Source organism: Harmonia axyridis, chromosome 2, assembly GCF_914767665.1.
Source record: "Harmonia axyridis chromosome 2, icHarAxyr1.1, whole genome shotgun sequence".
In the NCBI taxonomy this organism is placed as follows: domain Eukaryota; kingdom Metazoa; phylum Arthropoda; class Insecta; order Coleoptera; family Coccinellidae; genus Harmonia; species Harmonia axyridis.
In genome coordinates this window covers 58,322,947-58,342,115 of record NC_059502.1, presented here as the reverse complement: position 1 = coordinate 58,342,115, position 19,169 = coordinate 58,322,947, and the positions used below count along the sequence as shown (strand labels likewise).

The 19,169-nt window shown below is 35.9% G+C and overlaps 1 protein-coding gene across 1 annotated transcript; it reads right to left on the bottom strand.

Annotated features, from left to right (window-relative positions):
• Positions 1 to 1,405: 1,405 nt before the first annotated feature.
• LOC123673118 (hemocyte protein-glutamine gamma-glutamyltransferase-like) lies at positions 1,406 to 18,830 on the bottom strand. The gene is made up of 12 exons (XM_045607558.1): positions 18,720 to 18,830; positions 17,710 to 17,917; positions 16,353 to 16,483; positions 14,123 to 14,258; positions 11,362 to 11,545; positions 10,343 to 10,563; positions 8,059 to 8,265; positions 7,612 to 7,831; positions 6,171 to 6,329; positions 5,797 to 6,026; positions 3,591 to 3,751; positions 1,406 to 1,867 (listed from the first exon to the last, which is right to left on the bottom strand). Exons 1-12 carry the CDS (start codon positions 18,723 to 18,725, stop codon positions 1,592 to 1,594), a joined length of 2,139 nt encoding a protein of 712 aa, XP_045463514.1. The 5' UTR covers positions 18,726 to 18,830; the 3' UTR covers positions 1,406 to 1,591.
• Positions 18,831 to 19,169: the final 339 nt, after the last annotated feature.

Here is a 19,169-nt window from a genome sequence, read left to right as displayed (position 1 = left end):
TACATATAATGTTTGTGTTACCTGTTAGGGTTAAAGGAGGGATGAATTGGAAAGGAAAATGAGGGAAGATATCGACGAAACAACAACCTCCTGGTTAGGTTAGAAAAACACCTCAACCGATGGTCTGTTTTAAGTATCTTTTGAGGCTCATTTTGAATGATCTGAAAGTAGGCTTATGAGATATCTCCACGGGGATGCGGTTCCAAAGTTGAGGGAATCTCACAGAGAAGCAGTTACGAATAGAATTGGTGGAATGAGCGTTTATTCTTAAAGTGAGATTACCAAGTGCTTTCGTATGATGATCCTCGCCTCCGAGAGGTCGAATATTGCCGTGAAAATAAGATGGAATGCGTGCGACATTTTAAAGCCCTATAGCCCAGAAGCAGAGTATGCCAATTACGACGCAATGCAATGGGGAGCAGGTTGAGAGCATCTCTGAACTGACTAACGTGGTCAAATTTTCTCAAGTTGTACACGAATTTAATACCTGCATTCTGTAAGCGGTAAAGTTTACCCAACTGGCTTACCGTTAGACCCATGAAGGCCACGTCAGCATAGTCCAAAATAGGGAGCAATAGTGTGAAGATAAGAGTCTTTCGTGTTTGGAAAGGTAGGAAATTCTTCATGAGACGGAGCTGATGGAGGCTCTGGTGAAACTTTTTGCTTATACTGGTAATCTGAGGATCCCAAGAAAGCGTCTCATCTATAATCAAACCCAGACTTCTCACCTTCAAAGAGTAGGGAACATTCTCCCCACAGAGAACAATTTCATGGTCGTGTATATTTACCCTACTCAAACATCTTTTAGTACCAATGATGATGGATTGTGTTTTAGAGGTATTTAAAACGAGACCCATATGGGAAGCAGTGGTGGAAATAATAGAAAGATCTTCGTTTAAAAGTCGAACGGACTGAGCAAATTCCTCAATCCTGGTATGAAAATAGATTTGAAAATCGTCCGCGAAGAGGTGATATCTACAGTTTATATTATGGGCCAAAGAGGAGACATGTAAATAAACTTCTACCATCGAGATAAAATAGAATTCTATCTCGATGACTTCTACAGTGGATTCGAGCAGTAATGCAAGTCAGACACATTCTAGTAAGGTTATTTGGAAGTATCAACTTTCAGTATAGGCACAATTGTGGTCCAATAGTCTTCCTTATGCTTGTTGTGGATGTTCCTACCTTCCTTCTGTTCCCTTACTCTGTTCTTTTTCAATATACAGATGACCTAAGAGGACTTCTAACGTTCTAACGATATAACCTACTACAATCTATATTATGAATTTGAAGTTCACCTTTCACAAGTGTGAAGGAATCAAGTTGAGGAAAAGCTAGTGAATTGTTACTTGTTAGAAGATATACACATTTGGTGCTTGAAGGAGTAGCCTTAAGGGATATATTTATTGAAAGACAGGTATTTTCAATTATATTTTTATTAATTTTGAGTTATATTTATTAACTGATTGATTATCAATATTCTGGAATAGTAAAGACCTGCAAAAAGAAATAGGTACCTACCAAATATAAAATGAAGGGTAACTTAAGCAAGTGCCTTATTAGTTGAAGAAAATAACCTAATTTAAACCTAGTAAACATGGATTTTAACAGAACCAGTAACGTCATGCAGTTCAGAAGAATGGAATGTTGCAACCAAAACGTGTTCTCCCAAACTTCTTGGGCTGATTCCTGCAGCAATGGAGACATTTTGTTGGGGTTGAACATCAGGACAAGCTAATATGTAGTTCTTGAGCAATGCTGGACCATGGACGTAAAATTTACATTTTGTTAGTACCATGTTGAGTGGATTCTTGAAACCCAAGCTGATGGTAGTATTCTTTTGCAATGGAATTTCAGCTGGAATCTGAAATAACAAAACATTTTTGGGACCAAAGATGAATAATCATTTTGAAGAATGAATTTTTGAATCGACAATATTTTATGACTATTTTGAGTATTGGGTTCAAATCTGAAAAAAAACTCAAAAGTTTAATGAGGTACCACGTTTTAGAGGTGAACTATATTGAAGTTATTGCAGCCGGATGCTAGTAGGTAAGTGGTTAGCAAAAGTATAGGGTCGGAAATAAGCCCTGGCTGTTTTTTTTATGAAATTGTTACAAAATGAATCATTCAAAGTATTGCCCATTGTTAGCTTTTTCCATCTTTCTGGGCTTTGGTAAAGTTCGAATAATGTTACGGTAAAAGTGTTCATCTTTTGAGGCTATCTATGGAGCAACCCATTTTTGATGTCTTCATATTAGTGGAACTTCTGGTGAGCCAGAGCATGTGTCGTCAACTGAAAAAGTGATGATCTGAATGCGCACTATCTGCGTTCGGAACGGATCCTCATCGAGCAATACCCCCAGCCTAGGAGTCTCTATTGAGATGGAGGTGTCGTAATACTATAAAGCAGTTTGCCAGATGCAATGAACTAATTCTACTATGGGTACCGGGAATTGTGGTATCGAAGGAAATAAAAATGTCGATCAACTTGCAAAAGGGGCATTAAGGTTGACACTCGTTGGTTCTTAGGCCTAGGAAAATACCAATACAAGGCAGTGGTTCAATAATCAATAGGAAGCCGAGCTTCGGGTAATGGTGGGACTGCTGAGAGGACACTGTGCAAATACTTGTTGTACCGCATGGGTAAGTCAGCAGATGAGATCTGCAGGCTCTCTGGAAAAGAGGTAGAAACTGACGAACACGTAGTGTGCAAACAGCCAGGCCTGACTGGCCTAAAAACCAACACGTGGTAAAGTCAGTTCTGGATACTCACGAAGTAATAGCCAAGGCTCCAAGGATGTCGTTGGTTTCGTTAACAGAATCGACGGCCTCCCTGGGTTTGAATGAATAGGTAGAATTAAGAACAAAAGATCAATTTGGTCGCACTTCCCGGTAAGCTAACAGAACCGTTACAACCGCGATTCAGTGAAATAATAATAATACCAACTCAGCGACTTTGACGGTTTTTGGAATTCCTTCACGAGGATGTTCGTCAACATCGAAATCACCGTCTTTGAAGCGATGGAACCAACTTCGGCAAGTTGTTGTGAACTTTTTAGAGCTCTCGATGCGTTTCAGCTGCCGTTTTCTTTGAATGAAAGAGTAGAATCAACATTTGCCGCAAATGATGATTATTTGACACAAAATCAGACATATGACGCCAAAACAAAAATGCGTTAAAAGAGTTTGTTTACCATATACCTAATAGCGTATTCGACTGGCTGCACCAGTGCGAATTAATTCGAATTGTCGAGCTAATTACACAATTAGCTCGAATTAATTCGCACTGGTGTAGCTAGTCGAATAAGCTAGGTTCATGACGTTTTGGATATTACAAAATCGACCAGCACTTACTGCAGGATCTAGAGCTTTGCTCAAGAAGTTTGAAGAGGAGCAGTTTTGAATTCACACAAATTATTTAATTGAAATCAGTAAATGCAGTGCCATCATATTCAAAAGATTTCTTAAAATTCTATCAAACACTACTGCAATATATTGATTCACTATTTACCGTAAAACATTTTTTTTATGAATATAATCATTGAAATTTGGCCCGTAAAAAAATGCTAGTTATAATTACTTACTTGTATCCTAATTGGTGGTTTTAATACTTGGAAATCATCTTCATCTGCCCAAGTTTGTCTAGTTTCTTTGACTGTTACTGCTGCATAAAGTTTTACCATGCCGTATTCCACTAGCTTATCCAAATATTTCGCCGGAGGAATTGTCATTTTCAATGTTTCAACTGCAAGGATAATTTCACCATATTATGAAAAAATATGTATTAATGACCAGTGGCGTAATTAGAGTTGACACATAGGACGGTTATCCCTACTTTGAAAAAATAAAATTTATCAATTTTTTACAATTTTTTTTAATTGTTACTTATAATTTTTTTTAATTGTTACTTATAATTTTTTGTTATTTCTTTTATTACTTTCAATCAAGGGGGTTATGCCCCCCTGACAGTACTCAGCGCATAAGTTTAAATTATTTTTGTTTCCATAGGCTGGTCCGAAACTGTTTTCGTAGATTCTGTTCCGGTAATTTCGTCAAATTGCACCACGCACTGGAAGGCCAATTTTCGAAAATCTCGATAGAATCATGGAAATTGTCGAGTCCGACTGTCATGTAAGCACTGTTTTGATTGCCTTAGAGCTAACGATTGCACCAAATTGCAAAAGGCTGGCTTCAAGAAGATGTTCGATGTATGGGTACCACACTAGTTAATGCAAAAACCTCATGGACCGAATTTCCATATGCGACTCGCTGCTGAATCGCAACAAAAAAGACCCATTTTTGAAGCCGATTGGTGACTGGTGATGAAAAGTGGATCACTTACGACAACGTCAAGCGAAAACGGTCGTGGTCGAAACGAGGTGAGCCGGCGGAAACGGTGCCCAAACTAGAATTGACGGCCATGAAGGTTTTGATGGAATTGGCATCTACTATGAGCTGCTCCCCTTGACCCATCTGTTGACTGGGAACTGTACAGTTGAAACCATAGAAATATTGAGACTCTTAGGTGAAAAGAGGTTTTTGGCCATTTTATATTAATTATATTGATCCGAATCATACGATGTTATATATTTTTGAAATCAGGAAAAATCAAGCTTTCAGAAAATGACACAAAAATCTAGTATTCCCATTTGAAAAAACATAACTTTGGGTCATAGCTTCGTAATCAAAAACCCTTTTGAAAATACGAGCACGCCACTGGATTTTACGTAAAAAAGTGCCTGTATAATGTTTTAATTTCAGAGCTCTATCATCAGTATTAGCGGAGATATAAATGTTTTTCGATATCGCCATTTTTCCGATTTTCGCTTATAACTCGAAAACAAAAGAAGGTGGCCAAAAATGAATACTACCCTTGTTAGTTTCTCAGAAAAAGAGACCGAGAAGTGGGTATCAGATTTTGTCTATCTCATCTGGTTCAAAAGTTGTAGTGCTAAAACATCGAAATTTGCCCACCCTGTATACTGTCACAATTGGACCATCTGAAGAAAGAAATCGCCCAGAAGCGGCCAGCTTTGGCCAATTGGAAAGGGAAATGTGTTCCATCAGGACACACACATCGATAGTGAGTCGCTAGAAGCTTTGGATATTTGGTTAGCGTGTTCTTATGTATCGTCTTTTGGTTTTTAAGATTAACCATTCGAAGGAGGTAGAAACCGTTGAATACATAGTGTGCAAATATCCCGGGTAGAATGGCCTAAGAACCACTCATATGGGAAAGTCAGTCCTGGATACCAGCCTGTAGAGTAAAAAATAATTCAAACTTATGCGCTCAGTACTGTCGATTCCTTCAAAATTTGAATCATTCTGATTCTTCTACACCTTGTGTATGAAATAGCTAAGTATGTGAATATGTCATTATTTTATGTCATTTCTACACACTGAACAGATGTATCGTTGAGTAGTAGTTTCTCATTGGAGATATATAATTCAGAAGAGATGCTCAGAGGCGTCTTACATCCTGACCATCTGAAGTGAATGCCGGCATATTTAATAAATGTCCTTTTTTAGAATTTAACAATCTATTCTTCTTTGTTACTGTTGGGATATGAGTATTATGCATTTATATTATTCACTTGTTATTGTTACATGTATTCAATACTGTGTGGTTTCAAGTATATATTCATTGAGTATTGAACTGATAATTGATTATCATTTTGGTTTGTTCACTTTATGGTGCAATAATTCTTCCACTGCAAAACTCAAGGGAGTTGCAAGAATTTTCAAAGTAAATGTTAAAATAAAAGTTTTTTTTGTTTGATCTTCCCTCACCTGCTCCAGGCGGCATGGAAAAATCTCCCTTAGCCTTTTCAATAAGATGAGCTTTCACTCCTGTATAGTATACGCTGTATGCAGTGATAACTGCCCCTATATGGCGAACTTCCTTTCCCTTATTTTTAATTGTAATAATAGCTTCAAAAGTCTCGCCAATCATTACTTTATCTATATCTTTCAATTCAAATTCCATATCTTCCATTTCACGATCTGGCATTGCAAAGAACCTGAAAGTTTCAAGATAAATAGGTATTAGTAACAGTCAAATTAGTCAAACCGAGAGCATTATATCAGATCCTGTATATGAAAATTATTGAAGTTATGATTTGGGAATTAATAATTTTTCTGTTGAATTGACGGATAATATTTACTTCTTTGCTATTTCCGATCCTCTGACAGCATTATATAGAGATACTCTTTCGGCTTCTGTACCTTCCTTTTGCTTGTAAGAAGAAGTTATCTCTTCTCTATCTCTGTCCCCGTTTGGATCGTAGATGAATGGTTTCTTAGTTAGAATCATTCTGCCGATGCTGAAAACAAATTTTAACTATGTATTTGTAATTATACTAACTTATTCCATGAATAATGAATAATTACTTCTTCAGGTACTATCACAAACATTATTTCAACTATCGTGAAAAAAGTTTTATGATACATATGAGGTGTAGATAAAAGAAATCAATTATTTTTGCATGAAAACAAGGCTTTAATTGCCATAGTTAGAATGATCCCGTTTAGGTCAAATATGCGCCGTTTTGTTCGATAACTATTTGCCATTTTGAAGGTAATATCATTATGTCTCTCTCAAAGAAGTCCTCGTTCCTATTGGTAAAAAATTGAGACAGTCGATTTACACAAGCCTCTGTTGAACCAAATCTTCACCAGCAAAATTGTTCGCCATGGACAGGAACAGATGGTTATCACTTGGTGCCAGGTCCGGGCTATAAGGTGGATGCAGAAAAATCTCCCAATCAAGCTCCCGGAGCTTCTGGCGAGTCACTATCGATGTGTGTGGCCTGGCGTTGTTCTGATGGAACACAATTCCTCTCCTATTGACCAAAGCCCAAAGCTGGCCGCTTCTGGGCGATTGCAAACCCTTTTTGACCGTCAATCCTAACTTGGCCACCAGCTTACCGCGTTTCGACCACGACCGTTTTTGCTTGACGTTGTCGTAAATGTTCCACTTTTCATCACTATTCCCCAAACGCCTCAAAAATCGGTCGATTTTGTTGCGATTCAGCAGCGATTCGCAGATGGAAATTTAGTTCATGAGGTTTTTTTGCCTGTAGAACCCATACATCGACCTTCTTCTTGAGACCAGCCTTATGCAAATGGTTCCAAACGGTTTTTTGTGCAATCTTTAGCTCTTGGGCAATCGAACCAGGGCTTGCCTCATGGTCGGACTCGACAATGTACATGTTTTTATCGACATTTTCGACAATTGGCCTTCCAGTACGTGGTGCATCTTTAACATTCGAAATTATCGGAACGGAATCGACGAAATCAAAATTGGCTTGCATTTTTGGCCTTCATATAAGAAAAACTATAAAATATGGAGTATTTTCTCTTTGCCAGTGTCCATCTTTCACGCGCGCTCAAATTGAACTGAGTCAACTAATCACATAACTGTCAGAAAAGTTTTTGTAGTACGAAATCTCATATTTCTAACTCCATCTAATGGAACCCGATCAGACTCGTACAACGCGAAATTCAGATAACCATAGCCATCTTCTGGAAAAAATAATGGATTTCTTTTTGCTACACCTAATATCGCAGAGTATCAGTGCATCGAAATTAAAACCTCATCCTTACTGGTATTTATTGCAGTAGATTTTGGCGTATCCAAGCACATGATGTGGATCTTCTTTCCATCGAAGGACGTCCGCATTTACAGAAGATACCATGAACTCAACATCATAATTGTAACAAACAGCTCCTTGTTTGATAGCTTCTAACGACGCTGGACCACACTGGTAGAAATTCGCTGATGTTTCTTGGGGTGTAGCATCAATAGCTTGCCAGCCACCATAACCTAATACAAAAAGGACTTTATTTCTTATTCTGTTGAAAGACTAGATTAGGTCAGTATAATATACAAAATTTTTGGAGATTTCAACAAATTCATTTTCCGATGTAATTTATTTTCAATGTCTCAAAAATAATCGATTAAAATTGACGTTGAGGAATTTTACAATTCATATTAGTAGAGAATTATTGGCGAATAGGACAAGTTCTAACTAGACAGTTTCTGGAGTTTACCTGATGGTAGATCTGGTCTTGCCATCCATACATCATTCCAAACGTGATAGTTCCATATAGAGTCCTCACCGTTTGGATTATTAGGGTCTCCTTCAATGGGTTCATCGTCTTTGTTATAATACTTATCTATTGTTAAGCTCGAGTTGGTATCGTGGGCCGACACCAAGTTTGAAACTACTCTAGATGGTATACCAAGAGCACGACACACTGGAAAACAATTCCGTGGACTTGAGGTTTTATAACATAAACAAGACATGAAATAACATGAAGCAATATTGCAATAAGAACGGCACCTACCAAACATCGGAGTGTGATAATACACCCGAAACAAAATAAATCAATCATTTTCTACACCTTAGATCTTGATGATTATTTATTACTTAATTCCAAAATTTTTATTTCACTTTTTCTCAAAAAAAAATCAATTATTTTTATCGCCCCATCAGCGTGCAGACGTTTGGCTGGTAAGACTTGGGGATGTAACCCAAAAATACTGCACATACTGTCAATAATAACCTATTGGGCAATAGTCTGGAATACTAGAGCACTACACGAGGAAAACCCTTGATACAATACGAATGTTAGCCTGTGTTTGTATCACTGGAGCTATGAGAACGTGCCAACAATACAGATCTCACACCTCTTCATCTAGAGATAGAGAGAGTGGCCTATGAGGCCACTCTGAGACTATCTAGGGAAGGTACCGGCCTTCAGGGAATTAGAAATAAGAGAGCCTGGTCTTCCTTGACGGGATGATAAAGAAAATTAGCATCGAAAAAACATTCATCACGATACTTAGTGAAAAAGAATATTGGGAAAAGAAGTCCACAATCCCAGTTCTTGAAAAGCATACCATTAAATGGTACACAGATGGTTTTAAAACCACGATGGGGACTGAAGCTAGAATATTCGGGGCCGGTATCAAATGCTCAATATCGTTGGGCCGCTGTCTAAATGTCTTTCAGACAGAGATACTTGCAATAGAAAGATGTGTAGGAATTAACCTAGCAAGAAACTATCAGAAATGTGATATAGCCATACATTCTGATAGTCAGGTTGCAATCAAAGCACTGAGTTCACATATCATCGATTCTAAGATGGTGTTGGAGTGCCGAAGAAAACTCAATGAAATAGGCAAGAATAACAAGGTCCTTTTAGTCTGGATTCCCGGCCACCCGGGAATTAAAGGGAATGAAGAGGCCAACCCACTTGCCTTTCATTGCCCTTGAACTCTTCTGTTGCGTTGACAAGAAAGAGTTTCAGGAGAAGGAAAAATCCTAAAGAGAAACACTCTGGCGGAATCTTCCTGATGTGGATCACTCTAAAAAGTTTCTTTGAAACTTTGACTCTGCGAGTTCTAAGAAGTATCTGAATCTTAGTAAAAATATATTACCCCTTCCTACAGGACATTGCCGCCTTAGGAAACACCCAATGAGAATGGGTCTAACAGAAAATGACGAGTGCAGATTCTGTGGATAGGAGGAAGAAACTCCAGATCATCTGGTGACCGAATAGCTCGCCATCACTAGCCAACGCAAAACTTGCTTTGGACACGAAACTCGTAGAAGTGAGGAAGTAGCCTCCTAGAAGCCATCCCAGATACTGGAGTTCATTAGAACTCTGGAACTGGAAGGCGAGCTGTAGATCACTTTATGGAGAGAATGGCTCTGGTGGGGGGCACAAATAGACCATTACTTACTTACTTATCAAACAAGATTCAGGTTTCTACAAAACTCAAGTGATGATTTCACATAACAACTGAACAAAGTAACAAGTTATTACAATTCTGGCACCAGCCTACTACTTAAACAAATAAATAAAAATGGAGTTCTAATTTGCGTAGCTAGAATAACTAGACTTGATATTTTTGTAGAGTGTGATACTTTGTTGAATTCGTAATTTTTTTCTTCATCACCCCATAAGGAGAACCAATATGTCTTTCATAAAAAAGGAAGGCACCATTAGAATTTTTATATTGGATAATGGCTACAAACCGAATTTCGTGGAGTTTTTTCCAAAAACAAATGAGTTATACAGAAAAACAAAAAATCTCGATTTTTAGTTTTTTCGAGATATCTCGGGAACCACTGAAGATATTTTGAATCTGTTTAAACCAACACACTCACACCTCATAGTGCAACTTTTTTGTAATTTAAGCAACCCTGTGTCTCTCTAAATAGTTCTAACCCTGTATATTTAGTCACTTTTTGTTACACCATATGAGAATGTTGCTCTAATGGAGCCTAACTACTACTTGTACTTGTACTACTTTAATGAAAATTACCTGTTGTGACGACGCCCGCAAATACCCAACATTGGCCAAAAGGAACAGGCTCTTGTGTATCTAGATACTCCTGTAAAATGGCTACAGATCCGGTCCAAGCTGAAGGAGCAGTACCCTCTGAGTAATCGCCACTCCAATCTCCAATAAGGATTCCACCATCTTCATCATTACTATTCACCATCTTCGAGATCATTCGAGAAACTTTGACGGGATCTCCTCGACTGTGATTAGATGAGAGATTATTAGGTACCAGCATAATTAACAAAAGAACGAAAATTTTACACCATGGTTATTTCCCCCTTCTTTTGAAAAATTTCAATATATTAAATGGTTTTCCAATAAGAGCTTTCAATTTTAAGGAAAATAATTCTGAGGATATTGTTAACTACAGATCTATATCAATACTGAGTGTGTTTTCTAAAGTGTTTAGAGAATATTTCTAGATCGTATACTGAAATATCTGGACAAGTATAATTTAATAACTGATATCAACATGGTTTCAGAACAGAACGGTCAACCGAGACTGCTATTTATTCTGTTCAGAGTTCACTGGATGTGGGATTGTTTGTTGTTGGATTGTTCTTCGATTTGTCACGTGCTTCTGATATCATTTCACCAGAGTTTTTGGCCAATAAACTGTATAACCTAGGTTTTCGAGGAATATTCCTTGATTGGATGCTTGTGACAGATCCATGTTGAAGTAGATGATTATTGATGGGTACGAAATTCATCTTGGTGTTCCACAAGGATCTGTTTTAGGACCGACACTTTTTATTAGGTAATCCAACAAAACACAACCAAGAATTATAATAATACTCAATTCAATATTTTTCACTCCGAAAACCTATAGGTCTTATAGTTTTGGAGTTTATAAAAAATTGCAATCTTCTGCTTTAAAATGAGCGCGTTAGCTCTGAAGTTGTGGTTTAAGAAGGTTGGGACAGAAGTAATCAAAATATCAGGCCAAAACAATTTCTTCACCCCAATTTAGCAATTACTCCATCTGGAAAAAAAATTACCTTGAATGAGGCAAATTACTCCTGTCCATCATCAACATAATTGCCGGAAGAATACATGCATTAAATTGACCAAACACCCATTCTCGTCCTTTTGCACTTCCATAAGCCCCAACCCAGATTTTCCCAACTTCCTGGAGGACGTATTCATCCAGGAGTCTCTTCTCAGGCATGAACACCAAATCTTCTATAAAATATTTTTGGAATTGAAACATTTCTTAGGTTTTTATGATAAGGAAAAACTCGGATTCATCGATGGAATTCCCGAAGTAAAATAATGAAAATCTTTATTGGATGCAAAAAATACAGAGCCAATAATTTTTATCGTACCAACATTAGAATTCAACTCATGAAGTTCATAAAGGATAATATACTTAGAAATACGCAAGAAGAATTTTACGAACGAAATATTAAATCGACATATTAAATTTATTTATGTAATGAGAAGGGGAAATGAAAAAACCCTCATTTGATATCGAATGAATTTCCATTAAGTGAAGACTGAGTCAATCATTGAATTCATGTAATTATATCATAATTACAATAATACATTTATAGACGCAGTATCCAAAATTGCCTAGCCAAAATTAATCCATTATCTAGTAGGATTTCTTATACTGAATTTCCTTCAATTCATTCTGTAGTTATTTTCTGTTCATTTTTTTGGACTCTCCAGGAATGTTGTTGTGAATTTGTTTTGCTTCGTGGTTTATGCTGAGCTGAGCAGCTCACACTCTATAATATGAAGTAGTAAAATTTCCTGCGAAGTTATGAAAACTGGTGTTCCCCAGGGATCTATATTAGGTCTCATATTATATAATGATTTTCATTTATGACCTCCCCGTGAATGTTTATACTTCTACGAAGTTGTTATGGTAATGGCATAGATCTGGTCACCAAATTTAAAGATGACAGAGAGCTGTAGACAAGGGCGTAGATCTTTTTTTCTGGGGGGGTTATCGAAAAAATGTTTTTGATGACAACGTGTACTTATATCTGTAATGTGAGAAAGATAGGTTTGATAACAAAATTTGAATCAAAAACTATTCGAAATAATAGCACATTTTTGATTACCGATTCGATTGTTCTTAGCTTATATTGCAATATACAGGGTATTTCTTGTAGTCCTACCTTTTTTGATGCTTATGAACCTTCATTAATCTCCTCTACAGATTGGGTGAAATAACTTATAATTAATTTATGCATCACAGCTTACTGAAACTTTATAATTATCTGAATTTTCCTGAGGATTACTGAAGAATTTTTGCAATTTTTTTCTCGCAATCGGTAGCAGATACGACAAGAAAAAAGTTAAGTACTGGACCAGAGTTTATTTTTACATTTTTTTTAAACTACCAGTGGTTCACTGTTGTTTCCTTTGCGAGATTTTTGTTTGATTCCACTTTAAAAAAATTAGCCGGTCCGGTATATTATTAGGTGTCCAACTTTGCTTCTGCCGTTTTGCAATAGAAGTCTGTAGCGGTAAGTGGTAGTCGAAATGAATAGATTGTAAATGTCATACAATAAACTTAGGTATTTGTTAATATAACGCCATCGAAATATAATTCGATTTGTGTCAGCATCATACTATACTACATATTACTATTACATAAAGTTATTCTTGATTAAACATGTCAGTTTACGAGCCAAATTCTCGTCATTTGCGGGAGGTTTTAATTTTCTGCTTTAATATGAAAAAATCTGCGGCTGAGACTCATCAGATGCTTTCGAATACCTATAGTGAGGCCGCTATTAGTGGAACAACGTGCCGAGAGTGATTTCAACGCTTCAAGAACGGTGATTTTGACGTCGAAGACCAGCATGGCAGTGAAAGAAAGAAGGTTCTCGAAGATGCAGAATTGGAGGCATTACTTGATTAAGACTCGTGTCAAATGCAACAAGAATTAGCAGGATCATTTGGCGTGACGCAACAGGCCATTTTGAAACGCCTGAAAGTCATGGGAATGATTCAAAAACAAGAAAATTGGCTGCCGTACTAGTTGATGCTGAGATATGTTGAAAGCCGTTTATTTTCTTGTGAACAGCTACTTGCAAGGCAAATAGGGAAGGAATTTCTGCATCGCATTGTGACTGGAGACGAAAAATGGGTTCATTACAATAATCCCAAGCCCAGAAAGTCATTGGGATATCCCGGCTATGCTTCCACGTCGACGTTCAAACCGAATATTCACGGTTCCATAGTCATGCTCAGTATTTGGTAGGACCAGCTCGACGTTGTGTGTTATGAGTTGTTAAAACCAACTGATACAATCACAGGCGAACGTTATGGAATGTAATTAATGCGTTTGAGCCCAGTATTAAAAGACAAACAGCTGCAATACTACGAGAGACATGATAAAGTGATTATACAGCATGACAATGCTCGACCCGATGTTGCGAAAGTGGTCAAGATTTACTTGAAAAAGTTGAAATGGGAAGTTCTACTCCACCCGCCGTATTCTCGGACTTGTTTCGATCTATGGCGAACGGCCTGGCTGACCAGCACTTCCGGCCTTATGAAGAAGTAAAAATTGGATAGATTCGTGGGTCCCTTCAAAAGATGATCAGTTTTTTCAACGCGGGAATCGTACGCTGCCCGAAATATGGGAGAAAGTAGTGGCCAATACTTTGAATCATAAATATTCAACCAGTTTTTTACAATGAAGCCTCGAATTTCGGAAAAAAAACGGCGAAAGGAAAGTTGTACGCCTATGTAATTAAACTATAATTCCTAAATATGTACTTTCAAACTAATGAAACTTACCGCAGACCCATGGATTGAAGAGAATGTATATGTCGTTTGGATAAGTATAGGTTTTTTTTCTTTCAGGTGAGTTGATCTTACTTGTTTCTATTTGTAACCTCCATATCCCTACTGGAACGCTTGGTGGAATCGATACCTACGAAAATTATTTTATTCAGTGATCTCATCCTTGTGACCTCATATCTACTAGTAGAAGAATGACGTATTGTTGTGTTGCAACTTCATCACGTCACCCGTCCTTTCCGATAATGTTGATTAAATCTCTCGGAATTTTGTCGATGAAATTGCATAAGATTAACTGGTTATCTGCTGATTTTCACTTTATGAGTCACTCAACATTATAAGCACCGCCAAAATTAGGAGAATGAACAAAATCTCAACGAAGTTTGTGGTTAATTTTATCTTGAGCCCTTTGCCGGTTTCAGCAGTTATTTTTTTTGAATTGTTGCTTAGTTCTTCGGGAACATAACTGTTCAGATGCCGTCCTTTTTTTGTTATATACAGAGGTTAACAGAAAAAAATTGAAAGTAAGGTTTTATTCAGAACAGTTGACAAACAAGAATGTGTACGAACACTCAAATGTTGTCTCATCTTTTCAGAATATTATTTCCATTTATTTATTGCGATATATTATTTTGAGACAAATTACAGCACTTCATGAGGTACCTACTACTTATATTGATGAAAGAGTACATTGTATTGTTGAAGTCAAGTTGACTATTGCCATTCTTCAATTAATACAATGTGCTATAATTTCTCTCAAAATTAAGATATCGCAACTATAAAAAAAAAAATTAAAAAAGATGAGTCAATATTTAAGTATTCGTAAACATTCTCGCCAGTCAACAATTCATTCCACAGAGTGTTTTAAATAAAACCTTACTTTTGATATTTTTTTGTTCACCCCTGTATGTAACAGAATCTATGTATCTGAAGACGATAATCGAACAGTTATGTTCACGAGGAAGTTACATTTCAAAAATATAATTGCTAAATTCATCTAGAGAAAATGCAGTACAAACTTCGTTGAGATTTTGTCCGTTCCCCTAATTTTGCCGGTGTGTGTACTAGCTTCTTCTGGTCTTATACACTCACCGGCAAAAAAACTCGGCCACTGAAAATTTTACTGAAGTTTGTTGACCAAGAACTTTCGTAATTTTTCATCGATTCAAATTGTTTTTACCCCAAATTGAAGATACATTTTTTGTTATCAAAACAAACTGCAGTAAAGTTTTTCAAAATTGCTTGATTTATACAGAGTGAATAAAACATGTATTTCTAGTCCAATTTCTCAACACCTTGTGGAACAGTGTTGTGTTTTCAGGAAGTCACAGACTACTCCACACAGTGAGGAATTGCGGTTTTTCCTCATTCATAGTTCTTCCTCGATAACTCTTAAAGTATTCATTTTAGGAATAGGATTTGCTTATGTGACCCCCACTATTATTGGACTTAGAATCGACTGAAATAATAAAAAATATAGGTTCAAATTTGAAAATCTTAAGTTTTGATGAATTTGTGTTGACCAAGTTCGTGATTTTCCTTTGAACACCCTGTACATTTTTGGTCCAAAACGCAAATAGTCTTTCAATACTACTTATTTGAAGAATCGAAAAATCCCATTAACTCGTGATCCGTTGAGTTTTACCCAAGGTATGGCATATTGTTGAAATTGTCATCAAAAAAACTATCTATGATGTAATAATATACTGGGTGTGCCATTTGAAATAAAGGAAGTAGTAGTCTGTGTTTAAACCCTAATATGTAGCTCAAAATTATGATTTTTCATAAACGTCTAATAGGCCATCCCGGTGAATCACCCTGTATTGTTAATCAATGTTTGGATAGGGTTGATATCCAACGATCAGAATGGTCTGCAGGTAGCCCGGATCTGAATCTCTACAAATTTCCCGAACTTTTCCACTGGGTGATAAGAAATTGGACTACAAAAACATGTTTCTGTAGTAATAAACTATCAACATTCTTGGAAAACATTGCTGGACTTTATTTTATTACCAAATAATTTATCTTCAGTTTGGCAGATTGAAATCGATGAAAAGTTACGAAAGTTCTTGGTCAACGAACTTTAGCAAAATTTTAGGTGGTCAAGTTTTTTCCGGTGAGTGTATATTTCGAATTACATTACTGTTATTCGAAATGTAAAAATTTGAATCATTTGATTTTCATACGAATATGGCCTATTTTAAGGGTAAGGATGGATCAAACATACTTCAACAGTAACAGTATCATCGCCTTTAGCAAGTAGGTTTCCATACCATATCTTCTCATCTTGATCCTCTACTTTGGAAGATGTTATATTAACAACACCTCGTGTCGATTTCAATGGATTTGGAGTTGGACCTGAATTGAAAAAAAAGAGGGAAATTTAAACTATGCCTACAATTTTTTTTTGTGCGCTCGTTCTCCAATTGAAGACTTTTCAACAAGATCAAAAATAAACTCCAGCGATGTTTTCAACATGATATTTCGTAAAAATTGTCAATCCACGTATATAGAACAAACAATTCGATATCTCAAAGACTGAATATCGGAACATCAAAGAGAATCATTTTAACATCCAGTCAATTAGTAGTTAGTATATAAAAAAAATTTTAGGAAAACAATATGTGACCTACTCGAATTTTTTATGGTTCGGATATTGTGATCAGCTTGTAATTTTGCACGTAGATTGGAGAACATCTCGAGTAGGCTGAGAATCATGAATGAATGATTTGAATATTTTTTCGAATAATGCGCAATTATTCCAAAAATTATTCAATGAATATTCAAATAATTCATTCATGATTATGAAATCCATGAAATATCAACTGAATAGTTGAATATTCGATGAATGGTTTTCTATCCATGAATATTCAATGAATAGTTGAGTATTCACTGAATAGTTGAATATTCAATGAATAGTTTTCTATTCATGAATAGTTGAGTATTCAATTGAGTTTGAATGTGAATAATTTAATGTTCAGTGAATAGTTGGATATTTAAGAATATTCGTTATTATTCACCAATATTCATTTATTCAGGACTGGTGATGAGTAGTTAGTTGTGTAATTCATCATTCGTGGAGTTACGAATGAATGTTTGAATAATCATTTAACTCCCTATACAGGAATAATTAAAGGAATTTTTATAATTTACTATGAACAAATTCTTTTATTTGTATTAAAATTGCTGAAATTTCAAGTACTATAAAACTTTATGGGTTTTTCAAAAGCTTCAAGGAAGTTCTTTTAGCGTTCTTTGTTGATCTCAAGAAAGTACTCAATTCGAATACACTTTGGTCACGTTATTCAATGATTAAATGTAATTGAAAACCAAAGAAAACATTGATATGAAGTTTTTTTTTTAATACGATTGTAGAAAAATATTGTTCCTATCTTGAGCGGAAAGGATCTTTCCCGCAGATTATTGTTTTCTCGAACTCCATTCCGCGTCGTTCGGGCAATGGCATTCTCGTGTGGGAAAGTACAACTTTCCGCTTTAGATATGAAAATTTCAATAGTTGAAGCTGTACTGCATATCGTAATCAAAGTTAAGAAATAAATTCAAAATTTTATAATTTAACTCACCATAATCGAAACGAAGACAGATCCTGTCGTAACCCTCACTGAAACCTGCATTGGTGAATCTGATGGCCAGAGTGAATTTCATCCCTCTGCGAAATATTGCCGTAGGTTCTATTGGATCATTAACCAAATCGAACATATCGGTTTTGTGAAGGCTTGCATTTTGTGCTACATATAAGTAGATGGTTTCCACATTTAAAAGATCTCGTAGCTTGAAACGAAAAGGATAAAATATGAAACTTCAACAATTCAATTATGATGTTATAAACGTGTAAACAGATATTATATGAAATTTTTACCATTCAATTTGAAATACACATTACTTTTTAGCTGACGATATGTGATGAACAGAATAACGAGTATTTAATTGTGTAGTGTTCACAGTGTTTTCTATGATTTTCTCTGTTTCAGTATCGTAATGTGTTCATTACAGTACCAAAAACAGTGTTGTAATGAACTCATTACAGCATTGTTTTCAGTTATATTTTTCGTTTTGTGGTTGTCTACACTTCCGATCCTATCAAATTTCATAACACAAGTCAATTGTCACTATTGGTAATATAATTTGGATATAGTGAAATGATCTGCAACGTTTTCCCTTAATTCTGGTGGTGTTTAATCGATTTCGTCGAACATAATTCACGAATTTAATGCGTAATTATAAATTATTTCAAAACTCGAAACATATCATTCAAATTCCGTAATCTGTCAATTTTGTAACAGTTACATCAACTGCCAAGATATAATCCAAAAGTCACTAGGATATATAATCTAATTTCATCGAATTTCGACAATATTTCACAAAACTTGACTGAAATAGAGAAAATATCGTCTAATACTCGTTGCAGAAGGCAATTCCAACCCTCATGCGAATTTCGCATTCGTGTTGGAATAGGAGCCCATTCTGAAGCATAATACAAGAAAATAATTAACCTTATTGGTCGCTTTAAAATCTAATCAAAATAATATTCAATTTGAAAAAAAAATCATGAAAAGCTCTTGTATTCTCTTACCCCCATTTTTTTAAACTATAACTGGTATGTTGTTCAAATCAAGGACGACAAATATTACCCCACCATTATGGCATGGTTTTTATTGATGTATATTTGGGTTTATCGACAAATCACGATATTGCAATCACACGTAATTACAACGTTTTTTAATATATTATCAATACACCCCCTCAAATGATCACCTTTTTAATTAACGGAAATGTTGATATCCTAGTGATAACGGATCTACAAGCATTATTTATCTCCTTATACTATTGTTTCATTTCTTATTCGTTACTTGTTACAGGTACATATTTGAGAATTATTAAAATTATTTTTTCCTGATTTAAAGTTATAGTGTACTCAGTGTCTTTTTAGGTCTTGCGTCGATTGTGGAGCATTGGCATATACCTCATCTTTCACGTGGACCCAATAGAAAAAAGTCTATAGGTGTTAAATCACAAGATCTCG

Bases quoted from the DNA above. Each gene is read 5' to 3' on its own strand.
- LOC123673118 (XM_045607558.1), bottom strand. The intron at 6,330-7,611 runs GTAAGGATGAGG...ATTTGTTTTCAG, and splicing joins ATCTACTGCAATAAATACCA to CATCGGCAGAATGATTCTAA. The intron at 6,027-6,170 runs GTAAATATTATC...TGAAACTTTCAG, and splicing joins GGATCGGAAATAGCAAAGAA to GTTCTTTGCAATGCCAGATC.